The sequence below is a fragment of the Arabidopsis lyrata genome (assembly GCF_000004255.2).
Source record: "Arabidopsis lyrata subsp. lyrata unplaced genomic scaffold ARALYscaffold_8, whole genome shotgun sequence".
Lineage (NCBI taxonomy): Eukaryota > Viridiplantae > Streptophyta > Magnoliopsida > Brassicales > Brassicaceae > Arabidopsis > Arabidopsis lyrata.
The window spans coordinates 20,880,917-20,899,539 of NW_003302548.1; the positions used below are offsets into that span (position 1 = coordinate 20,880,917).

The 18,623-nt window shown below is 36.3% G+C and overlaps 8 protein-coding genes across 9 annotated transcripts; 2 read left to right on the top strand and 6 right to left on the bottom strand.

Moving 5' to 3' along the window:
• Positions 1-437: 437 nt before the first annotated feature.
• Positions 438-4,857, top strand: LOC9300917 (UDP-N-acetylglucosamine--peptide N-acetylglucosaminyltransferase 110 kDa subunit). Of its 2 annotated transcripts, XR_002334228.1 has the most exons (12): positions 499-704; positions 1,143-1,359; positions 1,724-1,816; positions 1,896-1,997; positions 2,113-2,280; positions 2,357-2,445; positions 2,518-2,639; positions 2,785-2,966; positions 3,480-3,764; positions 4,005-4,152; positions 4,279-4,725; positions 4,763-4,857. XR_002334228.1 is itself a non-coding variant. In XM_021036063.1 (11 exons), the coding sequence occupies exons 1-11, from the start codon at positions 538-540 to the stop codon at positions 4,656-4,658; spliced, it is 1,953 nt and encodes a 650-aa protein (XP_020891722.1). In that variant the 5' UTR covers positions 438-537; the 3' UTR covers positions 4,659-4,849. The 2 variants fall into 2 exon arrangements, 1 of the variants encoding a protein (XP_020891722.1); XM_021036063.1 differs by having other exon boundaries at positions 438-704; positions 4,279-4,849.
• LOC9300918 (Golgi to ER traffic protein 4 homolog) lies at positions 4,820-7,367 on the bottom strand. Its single transcript, XM_021036083.1, has 12 exons — positions 7,206-7,367; positions 7,024-7,103; positions 6,767-6,845; positions 6,520-6,601; positions 6,289-6,448; positions 6,115-6,205; positions 5,946-6,029; positions 5,730-5,776; positions 5,515-5,643; positions 5,345-5,429; positions 5,124-5,204; positions 4,820-5,047 (listed from the first exon to the last, which is right to left on the bottom strand). The coding sequence occupies exons 1-12, from the start codon at positions 7,248-7,250 to the stop codon at positions 5,036-5,038; spliced, it is 975 nt and encodes a 324-aa protein (XP_020891742.1). The 5' UTR covers positions 7,251-7,367; the 3' UTR covers positions 4,820-5,035.
• Positions 7,368-8,139: 772 nt separating this feature from the next.
• Positions 8,140-8,653, bottom strand: LOC110225636 (major pollen allergen Ole e 10-like). The gene has a single exon (XM_021015433.1). It carries the CDS (start codon positions 8,590-8,592, stop codon positions 8,260-8,262), a length of 333 nt encoding a protein of 110 aa, XP_020871092.1. The 5' UTR covers positions 8,593-8,653; the 3' UTR covers positions 8,140-8,259.
• A 373-nt stretch (positions 8,654-9,026) lies between these two features.
• On the bottom strand, positions 9,027-9,471 carry LOC9302614 (major pollen allergen Ole e 10). Its single transcript, XM_021021715.1, has one exon. It carries the CDS (start codon positions 9,423-9,425, stop codon positions 9,090-9,092), a length of 336 nt encoding a protein of 111 aa, XP_020877374.1. The 5' UTR covers positions 9,426-9,471; the 3' UTR covers positions 9,027-9,089.
• A 1,548-nt stretch (positions 9,472-11,019) lies between these two features.
• On the bottom strand, positions 11,020-11,557 carry LOC9302615 (major pollen allergen Ole e 10). Its single transcript, XM_002866497.2, has one exon. The coding sequence runs from the start codon at positions 11,509-11,511 to the stop codon at positions 11,122-11,124; it is 390 nt and encodes a 129-aa protein (XP_002866543.1). The 5' UTR covers positions 11,512-11,557; the 3' UTR covers positions 11,020-11,121.
• Positions 11,558-12,192: 635 nt separating this feature from the next.
• On the bottom strand, positions 12,193-12,817 carry LOC9302616 (major pollen allergen Ole e 10). The gene has a single exon (XM_002866498.2). The coding sequence runs from the start codon at positions 12,752-12,754 to the stop codon at positions 12,359-12,361; it is 396 nt and encodes a 131-aa protein (XP_002866544.1). The 5' UTR covers positions 12,755-12,817; the 3' UTR covers positions 12,193-12,358.
• Positions 12,818-13,849: 1,032 nt separating this feature from the next.
• Positions 13,850-16,819, top strand: LOC9302617 (zinc finger CCCH domain-containing protein 67). Its single transcript, XM_002864797.2, has 6 exons — positions 13,850-14,448; positions 14,779-14,844; positions 15,305-15,424; positions 15,511-15,795; positions 15,909-16,181; positions 16,389-16,819. The coding sequence occupies exons 1-6, from the start codon at positions 14,053-14,055 to the stop codon at positions 16,551-16,553; spliced, it is 1,305 nt and encodes a 434-aa protein (XP_002864843.1). The 5' UTR covers positions 13,850-14,052; the 3' UTR covers positions 16,554-16,819.
• Positions 16,820-17,308: 489 nt separating this feature from the next.
• LOC9300919 (RPM1-interacting protein 4) lies at positions 17,309-18,467 on the bottom strand. The gene is made up of 3 exons (XM_002866499.2): positions 18,046-18,467; positions 17,720-17,932; positions 17,309-17,630 (listed from the first exon to the last, which is right to left on the bottom strand). Exons 1-3 carry the CDS (start codon positions 18,049-18,051, stop codon positions 17,607-17,609), a joined length of 243 nt encoding a protein of 80 aa, XP_002866545.1. The 5' UTR covers positions 18,052-18,467; the 3' UTR covers positions 17,309-17,606.
• Between the last annotated feature and the right edge of the window lie 156 nt (positions 18,468-18,623).

The window sequence follows — 18,623 nt, forward strand, 5'->3', positions numbered from 1 at the left end:
CCAAATCTCATCTGCTGAGTTCACAAGAAACTCTAGCCAACAATGAGTCCACCATTGTCACACAACACAAGAAATTCTAAGAAAAAGATACCAAAACAATTCTCTGATTAAATTCCTTCAAATGATCTTAAACTCTGTTTATAGCTTCACGTCCTCTTCTCCTTCAACCAACGCACCAATCAACAGCTGCCAACTCATATTTCACCTCTCAGCCAATCATCTTTCATCATCTATCCACGTCAGCTCCTCTTCATTTTCCCTATAACACATTATATCACTCTTGTGAATATTCTTAAAAAAATTATAATGAATATTGTTCATATAAATAGAAAAACAAAGAAATCGACTAAAGTTACAAAATAAATTGCTTATTAAATTATATTCAGATTTAAAAATAAATAAAAACATCTTTCTTCGGTCGGTAGATTAGTGTAGAGCAACCAAAGGACAGACCAATCCTCGTTGCCAAACAGTCTCTTCATTTGTTTTTGTTTTTAATAATTTTTCTTGTGCTCAACTTTACTTTCCGAACCATCGATGGACCGGCCGGAGACGATCGCCGTCAAATACGAACCCATGACCGCTGACTCTCCTACCACTGCTCGACCTCCTAAGCTTGTAGTTTTAGCTGACCTCAACTTCAATCCTCCTGAGAATGACGATCTTGACTCATCCATTCAAATCCCTGCTCCTCCCATCACTAGGTATCCATTTCTGCTTCTACAGAGTTGTGTGTGTTTACTTTCTTCTTTCTATTGCTTTCGACTAACTTTGTTTTTTAGCTGAGATTTTTTTCCTCTGTTCGGAAGAAAACATTAAAAAATAGTTGTCTTCTCATGCCGTAAATCTAAAAATCGAGACTTTGGATATCGTTGATTCTTATTGCTTTGGGTAGGAGAAGCTCAGAGAGTTTATCTTGAAAGATTAATTCTTTAGGGTTCTTAAATTCTTGTACAATTATGTCAAGTTGGGCTGAGCTAGAGATATGGGAAAGATGTGGCAAACTAAAGTCTATTTATTGAGTGAAATGGTCAACCAGCTGATAACTGATAAGAGTTGGAACGTTCAGTTTGTGTAGTTTTGTTTGGGTTCGTATGCCCAAAAAGGTCTTAACACCAATGAATTCATTTGTGTGTTTGTAGGTTGACTAACGAGGAAAGTCATCAAGAGGGAGATACATTACCGTGCAAGGATGTGGAACCAGGAGAAGTAGAAGCCAAAAAGATCAGCAAGGTCGGAAAATGCCGCTCGAGAAGTAAGATTGAGCCTTCCTCTGATTGTGGACTTGATGCAGATGGTGATCAGGCTAATCAAGGGGTCCCTGCATCCCGGGAAGAAAAAATCAGTAACCTCAAAATGGTGAGTTTATTGTCTCATAGTTATGTTACAAAGTTTGCTTGGTCTTTTTTGCGGATGACCTGATCAAAATACCCTTGGTATCATTTTTAATTGAACATGGTTTTTCTTACGCCAAAAAGTTCAACCCCTTTCCAGAAATAAGCCGATCATTAAAGTCATATTGAGGTAACCAACATTTAAGACTTAGATGGGGACTAGGATTTCATAAAGTTGCCAAGAACATTGCTTTCTTCATTAAACATTTGGAGAAAGAATGATGATGTTGCTCTTAATTTCATAATGCTAACCCCATTTGATTATTGGTCTAATGTTTCATGATGATGATGCTCTATATTAAATTCTGATTACCCTTTTCTGCTTATAGGGGTTGATTCATGTTGCAAGGAAGATGCCTAAAAATGCTCATGCCCATTTTATTCTTGGTCTAATGTTCCAACGATTGGGCCAACCTCAAAAGGTAGGCTTGAGCTGAGGCTACCCTGATATGTCTCAAAATAACTATCATCTTATTGATTTTAACTGCTAGAAGGTTTTAGGCGATACCAGAATATGAGAAGGCTGAAGAGATCTTACTGGGTTGTGAGCCAGAAATTGCTCGGCCAGAACTTCTCTTGTTAGTTCAAATTCACCACGGACAGGTGATGACCTTTATGTCTGAACCAAATTTCATATTGAAGTCTTGTATTCGAGAGCTCCTTATTTTATTGAAAATTCACACGAAGGTTTTAACATTGTACACTTGAAACATTGTAGTGTCTTCTTTTGGATGGTTTTGGGGATACTGACTCTGTTAAAGAGCTTGAGGGAGAAGAGCTTGAAGAAATTCTTTCAAAATTAAAGGATTCTATAAAGTTAGATGTTAGACAGGCAGCCGTGTGGAATACCCTTGGCTTAATGCTTCTCAAAGCTGGTTGTTTAATGGTAAAATTCTTCACCATGTTGGTTGATTACCAGTGTGATTCCTTTTGTGATATAGTTTTGCTTTGTTAATTTGTAGAGTGCTGTATCAGTTTTGTCATCTTTGTTGGCTCTTGTTCCTGACAATTATGATTGCCTTGCAAACCTTGGAGTTGCTTATCTTCAAAGGTGAGGAGTTTTCTTCCCCTCAATTGTCTAACTATTATCGTGATACTTCTCTCTAATGAACAAGTCTTCCAGTGGCGATATGGAGCTTTCAGCAAAATGTTTTCAAGATTTGGTACTGAAAGACCATAACCATCCTGCCGCTTTAATAAATTATGCTGCCGAGCTTCTCTGCAAACACAGTTCAACTGTCGCTGGTTTGTTTCTTATCAGAGAACCTCTAAATTGTTTTCTCCTCTCAATTTGCCTAAGCAAAGCGCACATGAAAAAGTAGAGGAAATCTATCTTATGTAAACTGTATATTCACTGGTAACCTGTGAATGTGTTTTCAACTGATGTCAGGTGCCGGGGCTAATGGTGGTGCTGATACTTCTGAAGATCAGAAGGCACCTATGAATGTCGCAAAGGAATGTCTCTTGGCTGCTCTAAGATCAGATCCAAAGTCTGCCCATGCGTGGGTGAATCTTGCTAACTCATATTATATGATGGGTGATCACAGAAGCTCTAGCAAATGTTTGGAGAAGGTGCTCTTGGCTCACTTCTTTGTTTTGAGGTTGTTCATTGTTTTCCTTATCTTAGACAGAAGGGTTTCTTGTAGTTGATTTCCTTTTCACCTTTTCTAAAGTAATGCACAATAAGTATCAGGAGTCCTGCATATCCTACCCATTCTTCATATGTTAACTTGGGAAGACTAGGGTGGACGATGTTCCTCTGAATGGGTTGGGGACATCTACCTCTTATCATAGATTAGAAGAAAACCTTGGTCTGAATATTCTCGTTTTTGCCAAACATTTTACTTGTGGTTTTGTGTCCATGTTTCAGTTTCTATTGCAATAGGCATAGATTCAACTAAAGATGCATAGGAGAAAGAGACTTGTGTAGCTTAATTATACCCTGTCCAAATGATCCATTTGACCTTGATGGTGGCTGTTTAAAATGTAACCCTGGTTGTGTGATAGAAAGATTCTGGCTGTAAACTCTTTGGCTTACACTGCAGTCTTGGTTAAGGTTGACTGACTTGACCTTTTTTTATTCAGGCAGCCAAGCTTGATCCCAACTGTATGGCTACTAGATTTGCTGTTGCTGTCCAACGAATCAAAGATGCAGAAAGGTCTCAGAATGCAAGCGACCAGCTTTCATGGGCTGGCAACGAGATGGCTTCAGTGATAAGAGAAGGAGAATCTGTTCCAATTGACCCTCCCATTGCTTGGGCAGGGCTTGCCATGGCTCACAAGGCACAGCATGAAATTGCAGCTGCCTTTGTTGCTGACCGAAATGAATTGACAGAGATGGAAGAGCGGGCTGTGTACAGCTTAAAGCAGGTATACCGTTTCTGCGATTCGATGCTTAATAAGTTAGTTTCAGATGTTGCATTCAAATAATAACTAATTGGGTATAATAGGAGGAAAACTGAAGAGATTTGACTATAGATGAAAGACTGATTTCCTGAAATAAGTCAATAAGTCATTGGCACTTCTGGTTTGGTTACACAAATAGATAATGGAGAGATATTGTCACATCAAAAAACTTTTCATCTTATTATTCTCTTTTGTTCACATTAGGCAGTAACAGAGGATCCTGAAGATGCTGTCCGGTGGCATCAGCTCGGTCTTCATAGTCTCTGTTCTCAACAATATAAACTCTCACAAAAATACATCAAGGCAGCAGTTGGTCGTTCTAGAGAATGTAGCTATGCATGGTCAAATCTCGGTAACACCACCTTCAAATCAATGCTTGCAGATTAATCATATTGCTCTAAGCATTAGGAGATCGATGGTTCCACAATCTTAAGTTCGTTGCATAATTCTTATGTTAATTTCATGTGTTGGCTTTTAGGTATCTCGCTGCAGTTATCAGACGAACATTCAGAAGCCGAGGAAGTATACAAACGAGCCTTGGCCGTGTCAACAGAGGATCAAGCTCACGCGATATTCTCTAACCTCGGGAACCTCTACAGACAGAAAAAGCAGTACGAAGTCTCCAAGGCAATGTTCTCAAAGGCGTTGGAACTCAAACCGGGTTATGCACCTGCATACAACAACCTTGGACTTGTGTTTGTGGCTGAACGCAGATGGGAAGGAGCTAAGTCCTGTTTCGAGAAAGCCCTTGAAGCTGATTCATTGCTAGATGCAGCACAGTCTAACTTGCTTAAAGCCACAACCATGTCAAGGCTCTGTACTTGCTTCTCTTCTTCAAATGTTGTTCGAGATTCCTGATGCTCTGTAATACTTCTTGTTTCGTTTCGTGGGTGCACAACTCTCACATTATGTCTCAAGTACAACGACACTAAAAATCGGCGAGTGGCTTTAAGTCTAGAGAAACATTTGCTATTCTTCCCAAACACAAACTGTCTGAGGTTTAGTTTGACAGTAATGTAAATTGAAGTTTAATTTTTATATATCCTGAATTAATATAGTAAAGACAAACAAATGTAAAATGTTACAAAGAACAAAACTCTTTCACCCACTTGAGGAAAAGAGAAATAACTTATGATCTGGAGAATTCTCCAGAGCTATCCATTATTAAGTACATTGCCAAATACAAATCAAAAAGGACAACAAAAAAAGTATTCTTGTTTCTTCAAACTCCTTCCTCAGCCCATCATCTACAAAGAGAGTTGACATGGTTACTTCAAGACATGAGATATATGCAGATCATGTATATTTAGCGATTTAATTTACCTTGAAGATGTCTCCAAACATTCCTTGCAAAGGATTCTTACGCTGCACACCGTAAAACCTCTCTGCAATCTCGTCCAGCAACTTCAAAAAATATTTCCGGGTTTTCATCAGAAGTGAAAGAGAAACATATCGAATCAACAAGGGTCAAAACATGTAGAGACCAAACAAAAAGGTTGCATATTGTTGAAGAAACTAGGGACCAGTAACTAACAACTGTATACCTCGTTAAGCAGCTGATCTCTATCTATGCTTGACTTATATTTTACTCTTAACATATTGAAAAGAGGCAACGCATCCCTCTGCAACCTGTATTGGGTAACAAATTTCTTTAGGTAAACAACAACGAGCAGAAAAGACTAAGGGAAGAAGAAGATCTAAGTAGGTAACTAACGTTTCCAGAAGATATGAGATAAATTGGATAAGGTCTGATTCTGAAAGCTCGGGATATTTTGTCTCCGCTTGTTTCTTAATCTCATCCATCATAAAGTTTGCATCTTTCATGTTACCCATAGATAAGTACCTATCATGCAAAAAAAGAAAAATCAATCTCTTTAGTTCCTTTCAAATTCTGATATCTCTGTATCCAATTATAAAGCATGAACTTACATGAGAACTGCTCTTGCAATTGCGAGGTCATCTTCTCCGGGATAACACTGTAAAGTAGTATTCAAGTAAGAAAACACATATTTTTGGCCACGAGAGGTTACATTGAAATCCAGAAATTTCTTGAATTTCTATCCCAGTGCAAAAACTACTCTACACTGAAAGTAATGACTAATATAGAAATCAAGAGATGAGACAACTAGAAACGAAGAGACTGACCCTTCCCATAAAGTTGACCAGCATAGATGCAAACTTCTCAGGGTCCTCAGCTCTAACAAAATGTCGGGATATCCGGACCATATCCTGCGAGAAATATATTAAAAATCGATTTAATGAAGAAAGATGAAATGTATAACTTTACAATAAAAAATGGCTACAAGAGGATTACAAGTTCAGGACACTCGGTGTAGAGATAATCACCCAGCATAGCATGCAACTCAGGATAGCCAGTACGTGGGCCTCCAAACTCTGCAGACCATCTAAAAGAAAGAAGAAACAGCACTATGAAAACCATGGACAATACCAGTTGAATAAGTGAAATACTACACCTGCTCTGGCTTACTTTATAGCAGCTCTCAAGAACGAAGTCAAGTTTTCTACTCGTGATCTGGCTTCCCCAAGAGATTCTTGAAGATTTTGGACATCTTCATCGTCACTCACATCTACCAAATGAGGTGGTACAGGAACCCGAGGAAACAATTTGAAAATACACCTGATACGATCTGACGGAAATATTTCAGTATAACCGAAAACTGCAATAGGTCGAAGCAATTATATGTGAATTCGAACAAACCAAGAGCTTCATCGTTGCAAGGAGACTTGGCTTTAACTAGTGTATCGACAAACAAAATAGCAAGGTCCGCCCCACAATTCACCTGCAAAATTTCTGTTTTAATAAGAAATTACCTCAACCAAACTGAACAAAAGTGCACAAGAAGAAACAAAGATTCTGCCTTGTTAAAGTTTTTGATTACATGTCCCTCCAGATTCCAAGTACAACTATATGCATAAAGAATAATATAGAAGGAAAGGAAACAAACCAGGCCGTGTTCTAGTTCAATGCAAGCCCCTGAAAAGAGGATATCAAGAGCTTCAGAGAATCTCTGAGCCGTGACATATCTGCAAAACCAAAAAGGCTAATCCTTTATCAATCCGAACATATGTATGAACCAAATAAGAAGAAACAAATATCTGCGAATTGATAATGAAAAATCCAATTTTTTTAACCAATTACCAGAATTCAAAAAAGGGTCAATGCAGAATCAAGCAATAAGCAAAAGGAATGGAGCTAACGAACCTTGCACTGATAGATTTATACATCTGCAAAGCTCCATAGTAATTGCCTTCCTCTACCACTTTCCGCAATTTATCAATATGCTTTAAGAATTAATCAAAAACATAAGGATCTGTGTTATCTCTAATCGAGTGAAATTAACCAAATTTGAGAAGAAGAAGGAAAGCAGATGCGAGTAGTGGTACCTCTTGAACGGGAGGTAATTCACGTTTGATCCTCTCTCGAGACATGGATCTCAAGGTTTTGATGTTTTCTTCTTCAAATCTATGTTGGTTACTTTTGCAGCAGATTGATAAATTATCCCAAGTACGGAAACTAAACAGAAACTTTGTCAGCTACGTGCGTCTTGCAGATTTACCCTAATTTAAAAAAAAAAAAAAATTTCACCCAAATTTTAAGTTAAAAAAAGGGAAACAGAATTTTTATTTTTGTTGGTCAAAGAAAAACAGAAAATTCAAATATTCAATTCCAAATTTATGGAATTTCTTTAGTTATTACATATCTTAAAGCAAAAGTTGATGCCAAGAAAAAAAAAAGAGAGGAAAAATTAGAAAGAACTTCCCTGCACCAAAAAGTTTTCCCATTTGTTCATTTTTTAAGTTCCAATTTGTTTGATGAGTTTTGTATATATATTTTTTACTAGCCAGTTCAATTTACAGGAAACTAGTATATATGCTGTTCCAGTTATTCACTCGTATATAAAAGTTGATCTACTAACATGTGATCTAGAAATTCGTTGCATATATATTGGCGTAATAACAAAAGAAAGTTGATCTAGTAACTTAATGACAGATTGTATAGCCAAATTATAAAATTTCTTGTGAATATAGGAAATTTACAAATAACTTTGTTTTGTAGACCCTTGACAACGATCAAAGATGGTTAGAGAAATGTTTACATATCATAGATGAAACCATGTGAATTTGTTGTACGAATACAATCTCTTCTTGGCGTCAATTTATCTATCCCCTAGTATTTGTTTGTCATGCTTGACATGTTTCAACAATAATTGACATTATTCCACCACCATCTCATATTCTCATTTCTTAATAAACACATTACAAATATATATATATATATATATATATATATATATATATATATCAGATCACTACGACATTGAAGCGTAAACAGAACAATCATTATATCAAAATACTTTAGTTTGGGAATACAAACATCCGAAAATAAACAATCCGGAAATCAATAATTAGTACGTAACGCAATCCGGAAAAAACTTCTTTAAGTGTAGTAGACACATGAGCCATTACTTGGGTCGATAAAAACAAAACAACCGGTACGGTCGAACCTACAAGCATCTTCGGTACGACCATGGCTTTGATAATAAGCGTTCATGGCAAACGACGCATGGTTGAATAACGTGTTAGGGTCATAGCAAGTTCCACCAGGTTGGATCGGTGTACAGTCAACATTCTGGCTACAAGCAAAATCAATATTAGCTTGTAATTGTTCGTCTCTTGCAGTCGGCATGGCCATGCACCATTGTCTGCTAGTCACGACAGGGATCGCAACAGCAGATAGAAGAAGAAAGAGCGTTAGAAGCTGCGACAACATTGAATGAGAAATAAAGAAATGTTAATATGTATTTTGTAAGAATGTTTTGTTTATCGTTCAATGTGCTTACAAGGTTTCTTATATAGAGATACAATGGAGAATCATCTAGAGCTATAACCAAAGATTTCAAGGGCTGTGATTATGGAATCACGATGATATGGAAATTACGTATTGAGAAAGTTTTCTTTAATTTGTTGCTTACGTTATTGCAGTTACATGGAAAATATACAAAAAGACTTTTCCACACAAGACTAGATTCTCTCTCGCTACTTTTGTACTTATTTGGGAAAGGACTTGACGAGAGAGAACTAGAAGATTTAATAAATCAACAAAATAACTCTCTATAAATTATTCCATTAAAATCGCAATTTTCATATGCAATTTTTTATATTTATAATTTAGTTTGGGTATACACTATACCAAAATAAAATACATATTCAAAATAAACAATCAATAGCACAATCTTAATACACTCACAAAGAGTTTTCTTTTTTTTTTTAAGTGTAGTAGATACACGAGCCATTACTTGGATCGGCAAAAGTAAAACAGCCAGTACGGTCGAACCTACAAGCATCTTCGATACGCCCATGGCTTTGATAATAAGCGTTCATGACATACGACGCATGGTCGAATAACGTGTTAGGGTCATAGCAAGTTCCACCAGGTTGGATCGGTGTACAATCGACGCCGTTGCTGCAACCAAAATCAATGTTGGCTTGTAACTGCTCATCTGAGGTACCAGGCATCGCCATGCACCATTGTCTGCAAGTCACGACGGGGATAGCGACAGTTGATACGAGAAGAAGAAGTGTTAAAAGTTGCAACGACGACATTGGAAATGGTAAAGGATTCAATAGTTTTTATGTGTTATCTTTTCGTGCAAGGGCATGTATATATATACTAGGGAGAGATAATTAGAAGAAGTAATACATTAAAAAAAAGTACTCTCTAAAGATTATTCCATTAAAAATATTATGATATATTTCTTATTATAATCATTTTGTAGATCTTTTGATATATCATATTTAACTAGATATCTTTCAGTTATGGATATAATTTTTAAAAATTGATGAGTTATAAATAACTATATACAACTAACTCAAATATTTATTTTAATGAAAAAATAAACATTTATAAGCTACTTTAAAACATTTTAGTTACGGATTTGAACAAGATTGAATTGGTGGGGTAGTCATTGTTTGGTTAGAATGTAATGTATGCCTCTATGAAACCTATATTTTTTTTTGAAAAAAAGACACCTATGAATATATTAAGTGAGTTACATTTAGAGAACATTACATACGAATGTGTGACTTTAGGTGAAAGCGCGTCATGCAACTTGAAATTTTATATCAAAACGATATTTGCTAAGTTCACCAGAAAATAAGATTGTTGACAAAAATAATTTTACTATCCCCCGGTTACAACTAAGAAATGGACCAACATAAGAAGTAGGAATTTCGAAAGTTGATCATTGCAAATTCCCATGGGCCTCCAAACATTATGAGAAGTCATTGACAATGCCCTAAGTAGACAGAAGGTTGACTTCGTAGAAATATATATATATATATATATATATATATATATATATATATATATATATATGTGTTGAGATAAAGGTCCGATTTCAAAGTAGAGGAGGTTCAATGATGATGAAAGACGTACGCTTTGGTGCTTACACAAAGACCAAAGTCCTAGTTTAAATGTGAATGAGATTGATGCTGAATTCTTGATGAAAAGTCTTTATGTAATATTGAGACCCCTAATTTATAGAGATAAGGAGGTTTGGCGCTGATTAAGTATTCTTGAGCGATGTTTTTGTCTTTTAATTAGAATTGTTAAAGCATTGTTATACCATCTTATATTGCTAGCCTACCTATATAATTAATATTGCGACCCCTAATCTACAGAGATGAGGAGGTTTGACGCTGATTAAGTACTCTTGAGCGATGTTTTTGACATTTTGTCTTTGAATTAGAGTTGTTAAAGCATTGTTATACTATCTCATAGTGCTAGCCTACCTACCACATAGAAAATTGTATATATTTTCACCAAAACATTAAGACATTAATTGTTTTCGTCATCATATAATCTCTTCTATTGGACGTTTGTAACCTCACTATGTTCAAACTGACATAATGACAAACAAAGCCGGTCCAGAGTTTCACAAGGCTATACAAGCCGGTCCTATTTAATGATTTTGTTGCTAAAAAAAAAAAATTTGTTTACGCCGTTCTCAAAGTTCAAATTCATATACAGGTGATACAACCATTGAATTTTTAACCACAAGAACTTATCTTTAATTTGGCCGAAACTAAGCGATACTATTAGCGGCTGCAAGCCTATGCTTTGCCGGCTTGGCCTTATGGCCGGCCCGATGACAAAATTAGACTCTTGTATAATGAAATTAACTTATATATATAGAGATTAATTAGAGAAAACTGATGGATAGATTCTTTTTCAACTTATTTAACTGGAGTTTCGGCCAAACAAGTTCCCACACATACATGTTAACCGGAAATTAAAATGCTAATAAGATACGTATACACACGAGCCATGGCTTGGGTCGGTATAAACTTCAATGCCAGTGTTATGGAAATTGCATTGTGCCTTGGTGGCACCAAGGTTCTGGTAATACAAGTTCATTGCGAACGACGCGTGGTCTCTTACCGTGTTTGGTTCAAAGCAAGGTCCACCGGGATTGATCGCTCCACAGTCACGGAATCCTCCTTCGTCGCTGCAAACCCAATCTATATTCGCTTGTAATTGCTTATCTGTCCCTTTGTCATTCGCTATGCACCATACTCCTTTGTTTTCAGCCGCCCGCGAGAGGTTTCTTAGTGTGGCGTTCACAGATACGGTGGATACGAGGAGGAAGAAGAAGAGCGTCAATGGTAGAGATATCGTTTTTGTGACCATTATTGCTTATACGTACGTAGATTGATATTTGTTTATAGAGTAAACATTTTATGTGTTTGTGTCTATATATACAATAAATGAAACGGTAATAAGAAGAAAATAAGGTTTTGTAATAATTAATGCAAAAATATGTAATATTCTCTCATTTGTTTGTCTTGTAGTGTCATGTATATATAGAAGAAAATCCAATATCGTTTAATGCATCATTTAAGAAATCACATTTTCTAGCAATGTAACTGACAATGTCATTTTCAACTTTCTTGACTCTTTTTTTGTCACATCCTCGTAACTGACAATGTAATTCAACTTTCTAGACATTTTTTTGGTCACATCCACGTAACTGCAATGTAATTCAACTATCAGTCCACTTATCTCTAATCGATAAGCCACAACGTGTGCTCCTTTCCAAGGGAATACTCTGGTCGTCGTGCTAGTTTGAAGATTCCACAACTTCTTTTTCATAGGATTAATCGAAATTTTAGCCTCTGTTTTTTTTTGTCAGAGTCCAGCAAGAAGAATCTTTCCTATTTGCATCAAGTTTAATGTGTATAATCACCTACACATCTTTGAAAAGCTCTTTCAAGATATATGTAGGTTCATCTCATGAGTTGCGTTTATGAAGTTCTTAGCCATTAATACAAGTATCGATCGAGATGTACTTAAAATGATTCATCAACAACATTTGAGAAATATGGAGATATTCTATAAGTTGAGAATTAATATACTCCAATAGTTACATATTAACTTATATATAGATTAGAGAAATTTGATGCATACATAGTATTTTCAACTTATTTGAAGATTCGGCTTAATAATTTACCACACATATACATCATATATGTATATATTAATAAGATATGAAAATACACGCGCCATGGCTTGGGTCTTTACGAACCTGGGTGCCAGTACCGTTGAAAGTGCATTGGTCTTTGGTGGAGCCAAGATTCTGGTAATACAAATTCATTACGTACGACGCGTGGTCTCTTAGAGTATTTGGTTCATAGCAAACTCCACCAGGATTGATCGGTGTACAATCGCGGAATCCTCCTTCGTAGCTGCAACACCAGTCTATATTCGCTTGTAGCTGCTCATCTGTCGCTTTATTATTCGCCACGCACCATACTCCTTTGTTTTCAGCCGCTGGAGAGAGGTTTCTTTGTGTTGAGGTTACGGAGACGGTAGATACAAGGATGAAGAGGAGGAGTGTCAATGATAGAGACATTGTTTTTGTTTTTGTGACCATTTTTGCTTGTATATGGTGGATGATTTGATTGATATTTGTTCAAGAGTATATATGATTGATATGTGCTTGTGTTTATATATACTATGTCTGTATGTCAAACGGTGATAAGGTAAAAAAAAAAAGGCAAAAGGTTTTGTAAAGATATCTATTATTAAAATTTGATTTTTATTTTGTTTTATGTATTATAAATAAAAAAATTTGAAAGGTAGATTAAAATCTAATAGAGTTTAATGAACCATTTATGAAATCTGACCTTTTTCTTAATTTATTTTATAAATAGGATCTTATCTTGATAAAATGATAATTGTTGCTTGACACATCAACACTAGTATTATGATGATTTTCCGAGCGATTTTTGATGAATTTTATCAACTAGAAATTTCCGACTGATTTTCGGCAAATTCAAATTTCGTTAAGAATTGGTCGAAAAATCGTAAACAAAATTCTGACGGATTTTAGCTTCTTATACATGGTTCAAAATCCAAAAGATTTGAAACACAATTGAAGAATTGAGAGTCTTAAAACCCTTAATTTGGCCCCTCTAAATGGTTTACCAAATCCATTACATCTGAAAATTCGTTGTTTTAATATATGTTGCCAATGAATCAAATTCTATTTAACTATTAACAATTTTCGAAAAACTACATTTTCTTATTTGAAAAAAAGGAATCAAATTTACTTATTTCCTAATATATGATTGTTTAATTCCGCTCGTTGTTTCTGGTATGATATTTACCCACGGTCAAAATTCTACTATACTATTTAGTGAAGAGACGCGAATGAGGAGACAACTTCAGGGTCTAAATTAGTTGTCGTTTTAAGGTAATAATGTAATTTATGCCAATAACTACCCAAATTACCCTCATTTTATTAAACACAAATTATTTGTAAATAATTACTTGTCATTTTTATGAGGTTAATATAATCATTGTATACCTTTTCTTAATTTGTCCAAATACAATTAAAACGACAACTTTTAAAAAACAGAGGGAGTACTATTTAGTGAAGAGATGCGAATGAGGAGACAACTTCAGGGTCTCGATTGCAATTTATATAAATATCTTGCTTTTGAAACTAAACTATCAATTATTACACTTTTGGGACACAGTTTCTGTCTGATTCTCACATTATGTCGCTTTACAAAAAGGACAAAACTACCCATCAAACCAAAAACGCGAATTGGTTTCTTCTTCTTTGGTTCTTCTTCCTTTTTTTTCTTTACCCTCTCTGATTTGATCTTCTCTTCTCGGTTGAAATTAGGGATTTCTGTAAAATTGTAATGTGATTTTGAGTAAATCATGAGCAAGCCCGAAGATATTTCCTACCCGAATCCAACCGGACCCGATCCGTCTCGATCTTCCTCCGATGAGGTCACCGTCACCGTCGCCGATCAGGCTCCGTCTGATCTCAATCACGTTTCTGAGGAGCTAAGTGATCAATTCAGGAATGTGGCTTTGGATGATTCTGCGAAAGAGCTGAGTGTTCCGATTAGTGTCAATGTAGAAACGGATTCGAGGGCAATAGGCAGCGATCAAAAGGAGGAAGAAGAGCGTGAGAGTATGATTGAGAAGAGAATGATGGTGGTGTATCCAGTGAGACCTGACGCAGAGGATTGTTCGTTTTATATGAGAACAGGAAGCTGCAAATACGGATCAAGTTGCAAGTTCAATCACCCTCTTCGAAAGAAACTTCAAGTACTTTTCTTTTACCTCTTCAATCATATTTGCATGTTTTAATTCTCAATTTGTCACCGAAAGTTTTAGTCTTTTTTGCTCTCCTGACATTGATGTTGATTCTTAATTGGGGTTTGTCTATTGAACCAAAAGGGGAAAGCTTGATTTAGAATTTATGTTTTAAGTTTTGAGTTTGCTTCGTTTTCCATTGCTCTGCTGTTTTGGTTGAGGATTTGAAGTTTTTAGGGAGTATAAGAACGAGAAAGGGAAAAGGACTATGTTAATTTAAACGAAAATGATCTTTTTGTATCTTTTTTTTTTTTTATATTCTAATGTTGTGTTATTTGGAAGATTGGTAGGGAGAAAGTAAGGGAAAGAGACGAGGATGTGGAGAATCCTAAGCTGATGGAGTGTAAGGTTAAATGTTCTTCCTTTCCTCTGTATTGGCTTAGCAAGATTACATTATTTTCTTTCTGTGTATCATCCCTTATGTTACTATGCTCACAGTTCGTTCAAACATCTAACACTTGTATGCAAGTCTGGTCATGTTATTGGCTTTGGTTGTGATTAGGTTTTAGTTTTGCTGAATTTATGTTTTAGTTTTGAATTTATGCTTGATTTTTTAGGTGCTTGGTTTGTAAAAGGTGGATGATAAGTGGTCGCCTTTTCCATGTCTGAGTATTGCTGTTAGCTTGAATTGAATTAATTATCACGGCTTACGTACATAGACATATCGTTCTCTAATTTTCTATGGGAAGTGCACTATTTAGCCTCTTCTTTTTGTGTTGTATGTGTTTGTTCTCTTCTATTATTCCCCTTTTTCATTTGAAAGAAAGTCTGTCTACTGATATCCTGCCCCTAATTGCGAGGTTTGCAGTACTACTTCAGGACTGGAGGGTGCAAATATGGAGAGTCTTGTAGATTCAGCCACATGAAAGAACATACTTCTCTGGCCTCAGGACCAGACCTTAACTTCCTTGGCCTTCCTATCAGACCGGTATTCCATTAATCGGTTTATACAGTTCTAACATTCTGTTTCCAACAGCCTTATGGAAAAGCTATAATAGTATAAGCTGTTGACAGGGAGAGAAAGAATGCCCTTTCTACATGCGCAATGGCTCCTGCAAGTTTGGATCTGACTGCAAATTTAATCATCCTGATCCTACGGCTATCGGAGGAGTTGATTCTCCCTTGTTCCGTGGTAATAACGGTGGACCCTTTTCCCCAAAGGCCCCATCTCAAGCAAGTTCAACTTCTTGGTCTTCAACGAGACATATAAATGGTACTGGTACTGCTCCTTTTATTCCAGCCATGTTCCCCCATAATCGTGGAGTTTCACCTCAAGCTTCAGAGTGGAATGGGTATCAGGTAGTTAACTTCAGCTCTGCCTCTGCATTACTAACTTTGTTGCATTTTTTCTTTTATGTTGATAAAACTATAGTACTTTACTTTTGAAGTTTCTCATTTTTATTGGTGTATAGGCGTCTTCTGCCTATCCACCAGAAAGGAGTGTGCTTGCTCCTTCCACATACCCGGTGAACAATTCATTGGCTGAAACTAGTTCATTCTCACAATACCAACACCAGATGCCTGGTGAGGAATTCCCAGAACGCCCGGATCAACCAGAGTGCACTTATTATCTTAAAACTGGGGACTGTAAGTTCAAATATAAATGCAAATACCATCATCCGAAAAATAGATTGCCAAAGCAAGCTCCATTCTCTTTCAATGACAAGGGCTTGCCCCTAAGACCTGTGAGTGTTTTTTTCCCGCCCATGCTGTTCTTTTGTGCTAGTATTAGGAAGCCACTTGAGAAATGTTGTTCGTAAAAATGAATTTCTTTCCTTCTTTCTGATGTATAGAACTTGATCTTCCTGGTGAATTTGATTCAGGACAAGAATTATGATCGATTACTTATTCACGCTTTAAACTCTTTTTCCTTGATTTCCTTATACTTTCAGGATCAGAGTATGTGCACACACTACAGCCGATATGGCATCTGCAAATTTGGTCCAGCTTGTAGATTTGATCATTCCATACCGCCTACATTCTCGCCCAGCAGCTCCCAAACCGTAGAAGCTCCTCAAGGTGGCGCTAACGGAAATGAAGATGACAGCTGGCATTGACATCACATGTTCAGAAGCCTGCGTAAGGGATACTTTTTTTCTTTACCATCATAGGCTTTTCAGTTCTTAGGATCAAACTCTTCTTTTGGCTTTGGAGTTTATAAAAACATTTAGGTAAATTATAGTCTCCAAACTACATCTATCTGGCAAGTCTGATGCTTGTTTACAGAATTCTCACCCAATAACTTTTCTCTCCCGCTTTAACTGTAACTATCTACTCTTTCACTAAGGTTCAGTCTAATCGAAGCATGTTCTGTTTATGATTTGTTCTTCTTCCATTGGTGGCTCTCCTCTGAAATAATTTTCCTGGATATCTGCCTGGTTTTGTTCATATCTGAATCTCACAACAATTGCTAGAACGGAGAACCAAAAAACGACATTATATATGTACATAGATTGTTTTGCTTACTTCTATGTCAGGACACATGTTTCTGCTATGATTTTCTGGTGCTGTGTCGTTAACCTCACAAGAGGGGTTCACTTTTCTGGAACCGGTTTTTTTTAGATAGATGGTGGGATCAAATCTTGTGATCCCAGTTTAAGCAGACTATGTTTCAGCATCTTTTGACGACAGATTCTTCTTCAGGTGTCAGCTCTGAAACGGCAATCTAACCTTCAGGTGTCTTCTGAAACGGCAATCTAAAGCTCGCGACTTCCTCTCAGTAAAATCGAATGTTAATTTTGTTAGGGTTTTAGAGAGGTGAAGCTATTGGAAGGATGTACAGAAGCCATGTTATGGTCTTGTTTCATCGATATGAATAATAGCTAATAGCATTATGTCTGCAAAGGACTATCTCTCAAAATCTTATTTCCATAGTTCTTAGATGGAGTCAAAAGATACAATTTATATCCATTGTGGGCAAAATGTTGGCAAACAAAAAAAAAGGAACAAAAAGTTTACTGAACAAGTATAATATCAGCAGAAGAGAGATGAAGAAAGCTGAGATGTATGGGTGTTTAACCCTTAACCCTTTTGTTTCACTTTGTTTAAGATCTCTCGGCAAAACTGCTTCAGCTTCCCTACCCCTCGGATTCTTCAGAAGATGGCAGGAATTAACGGAAGCAAAACCATTTGTTCTGCGCAGAAAACATAAATCAGGTAAGCAATCTGTGTTCTTGGATAAAGAGTTAAAAAGTTGAATGCAATGAGAAAAAAAGTAAACTACCTTAGCTTTTGGGTTTTGGGAATCATGGTGATTGTTTTGATCGGAGTTTTGGTTTCCCTGAGGTGAAACCAGACTATTAGGGCCAGCGCCGGATGCTTTCTTGGTCTTCTTCTCGTCACTAGCTTTGCTGAAAATGACTGTGAATCCTTCGGCTGATGCGGGATTGTTCACATCCCATTCCCCAAACTTTGGCAATGGCTTCCCTTTGTTTCCCTGTACCAAGAAACAGAGGATTCATTAGACATCAAGAAAGCTAGACACTTATTGGAAAAATGATCATCATGATGATCAAAGAAGAGAGATTTGAAGAGGTTGTTTGTTCTTACCGCCATTGTTGAGATCAAAGCAAAAGGAAATATCAAGATCTATTGAGAGAAAGAGAGAGTTGGGAGGAGAGAGAAGAGAAATGCAGTTGTAATATAGAGAGAGGAAGGAGAAACATAAGAGGGAAACACGTCGTCGTCGTTGACAACAGCATTAACCAAATCAAACCTTTTTTTTTTTTGTTGTTGTTGTTTACATTATACAACATTATTACACCTCTTCTTCTTTCCCGCGTAAATCCCTAACCGTACTACCTAAACAAATCATTTTCAAACAAAAATTAACAAAACATGATTAAAAAAAGTGTCAAGCATCCCTTAATACATTTTCCTCTAGAACGTGCGTTATAAACGTGGTATTGAGAAAGTCTTTTAAAGCAGATTTGTTTATTTTTTTAAAGCAGATTTGCTTATTAATGCTAATTAATGCCAATTATTTTCCCATTTTTTCAAAAGGCAAAACTGTTTTATTAAGATTTACAAGAAGTGTTTGGTAAAAATAGTAAAATGTTAATGTTCTTTTTTTTAAGATAAAACACAATACTTAACAAAAGTATAAGCACTTCAACTTCAATATGAAT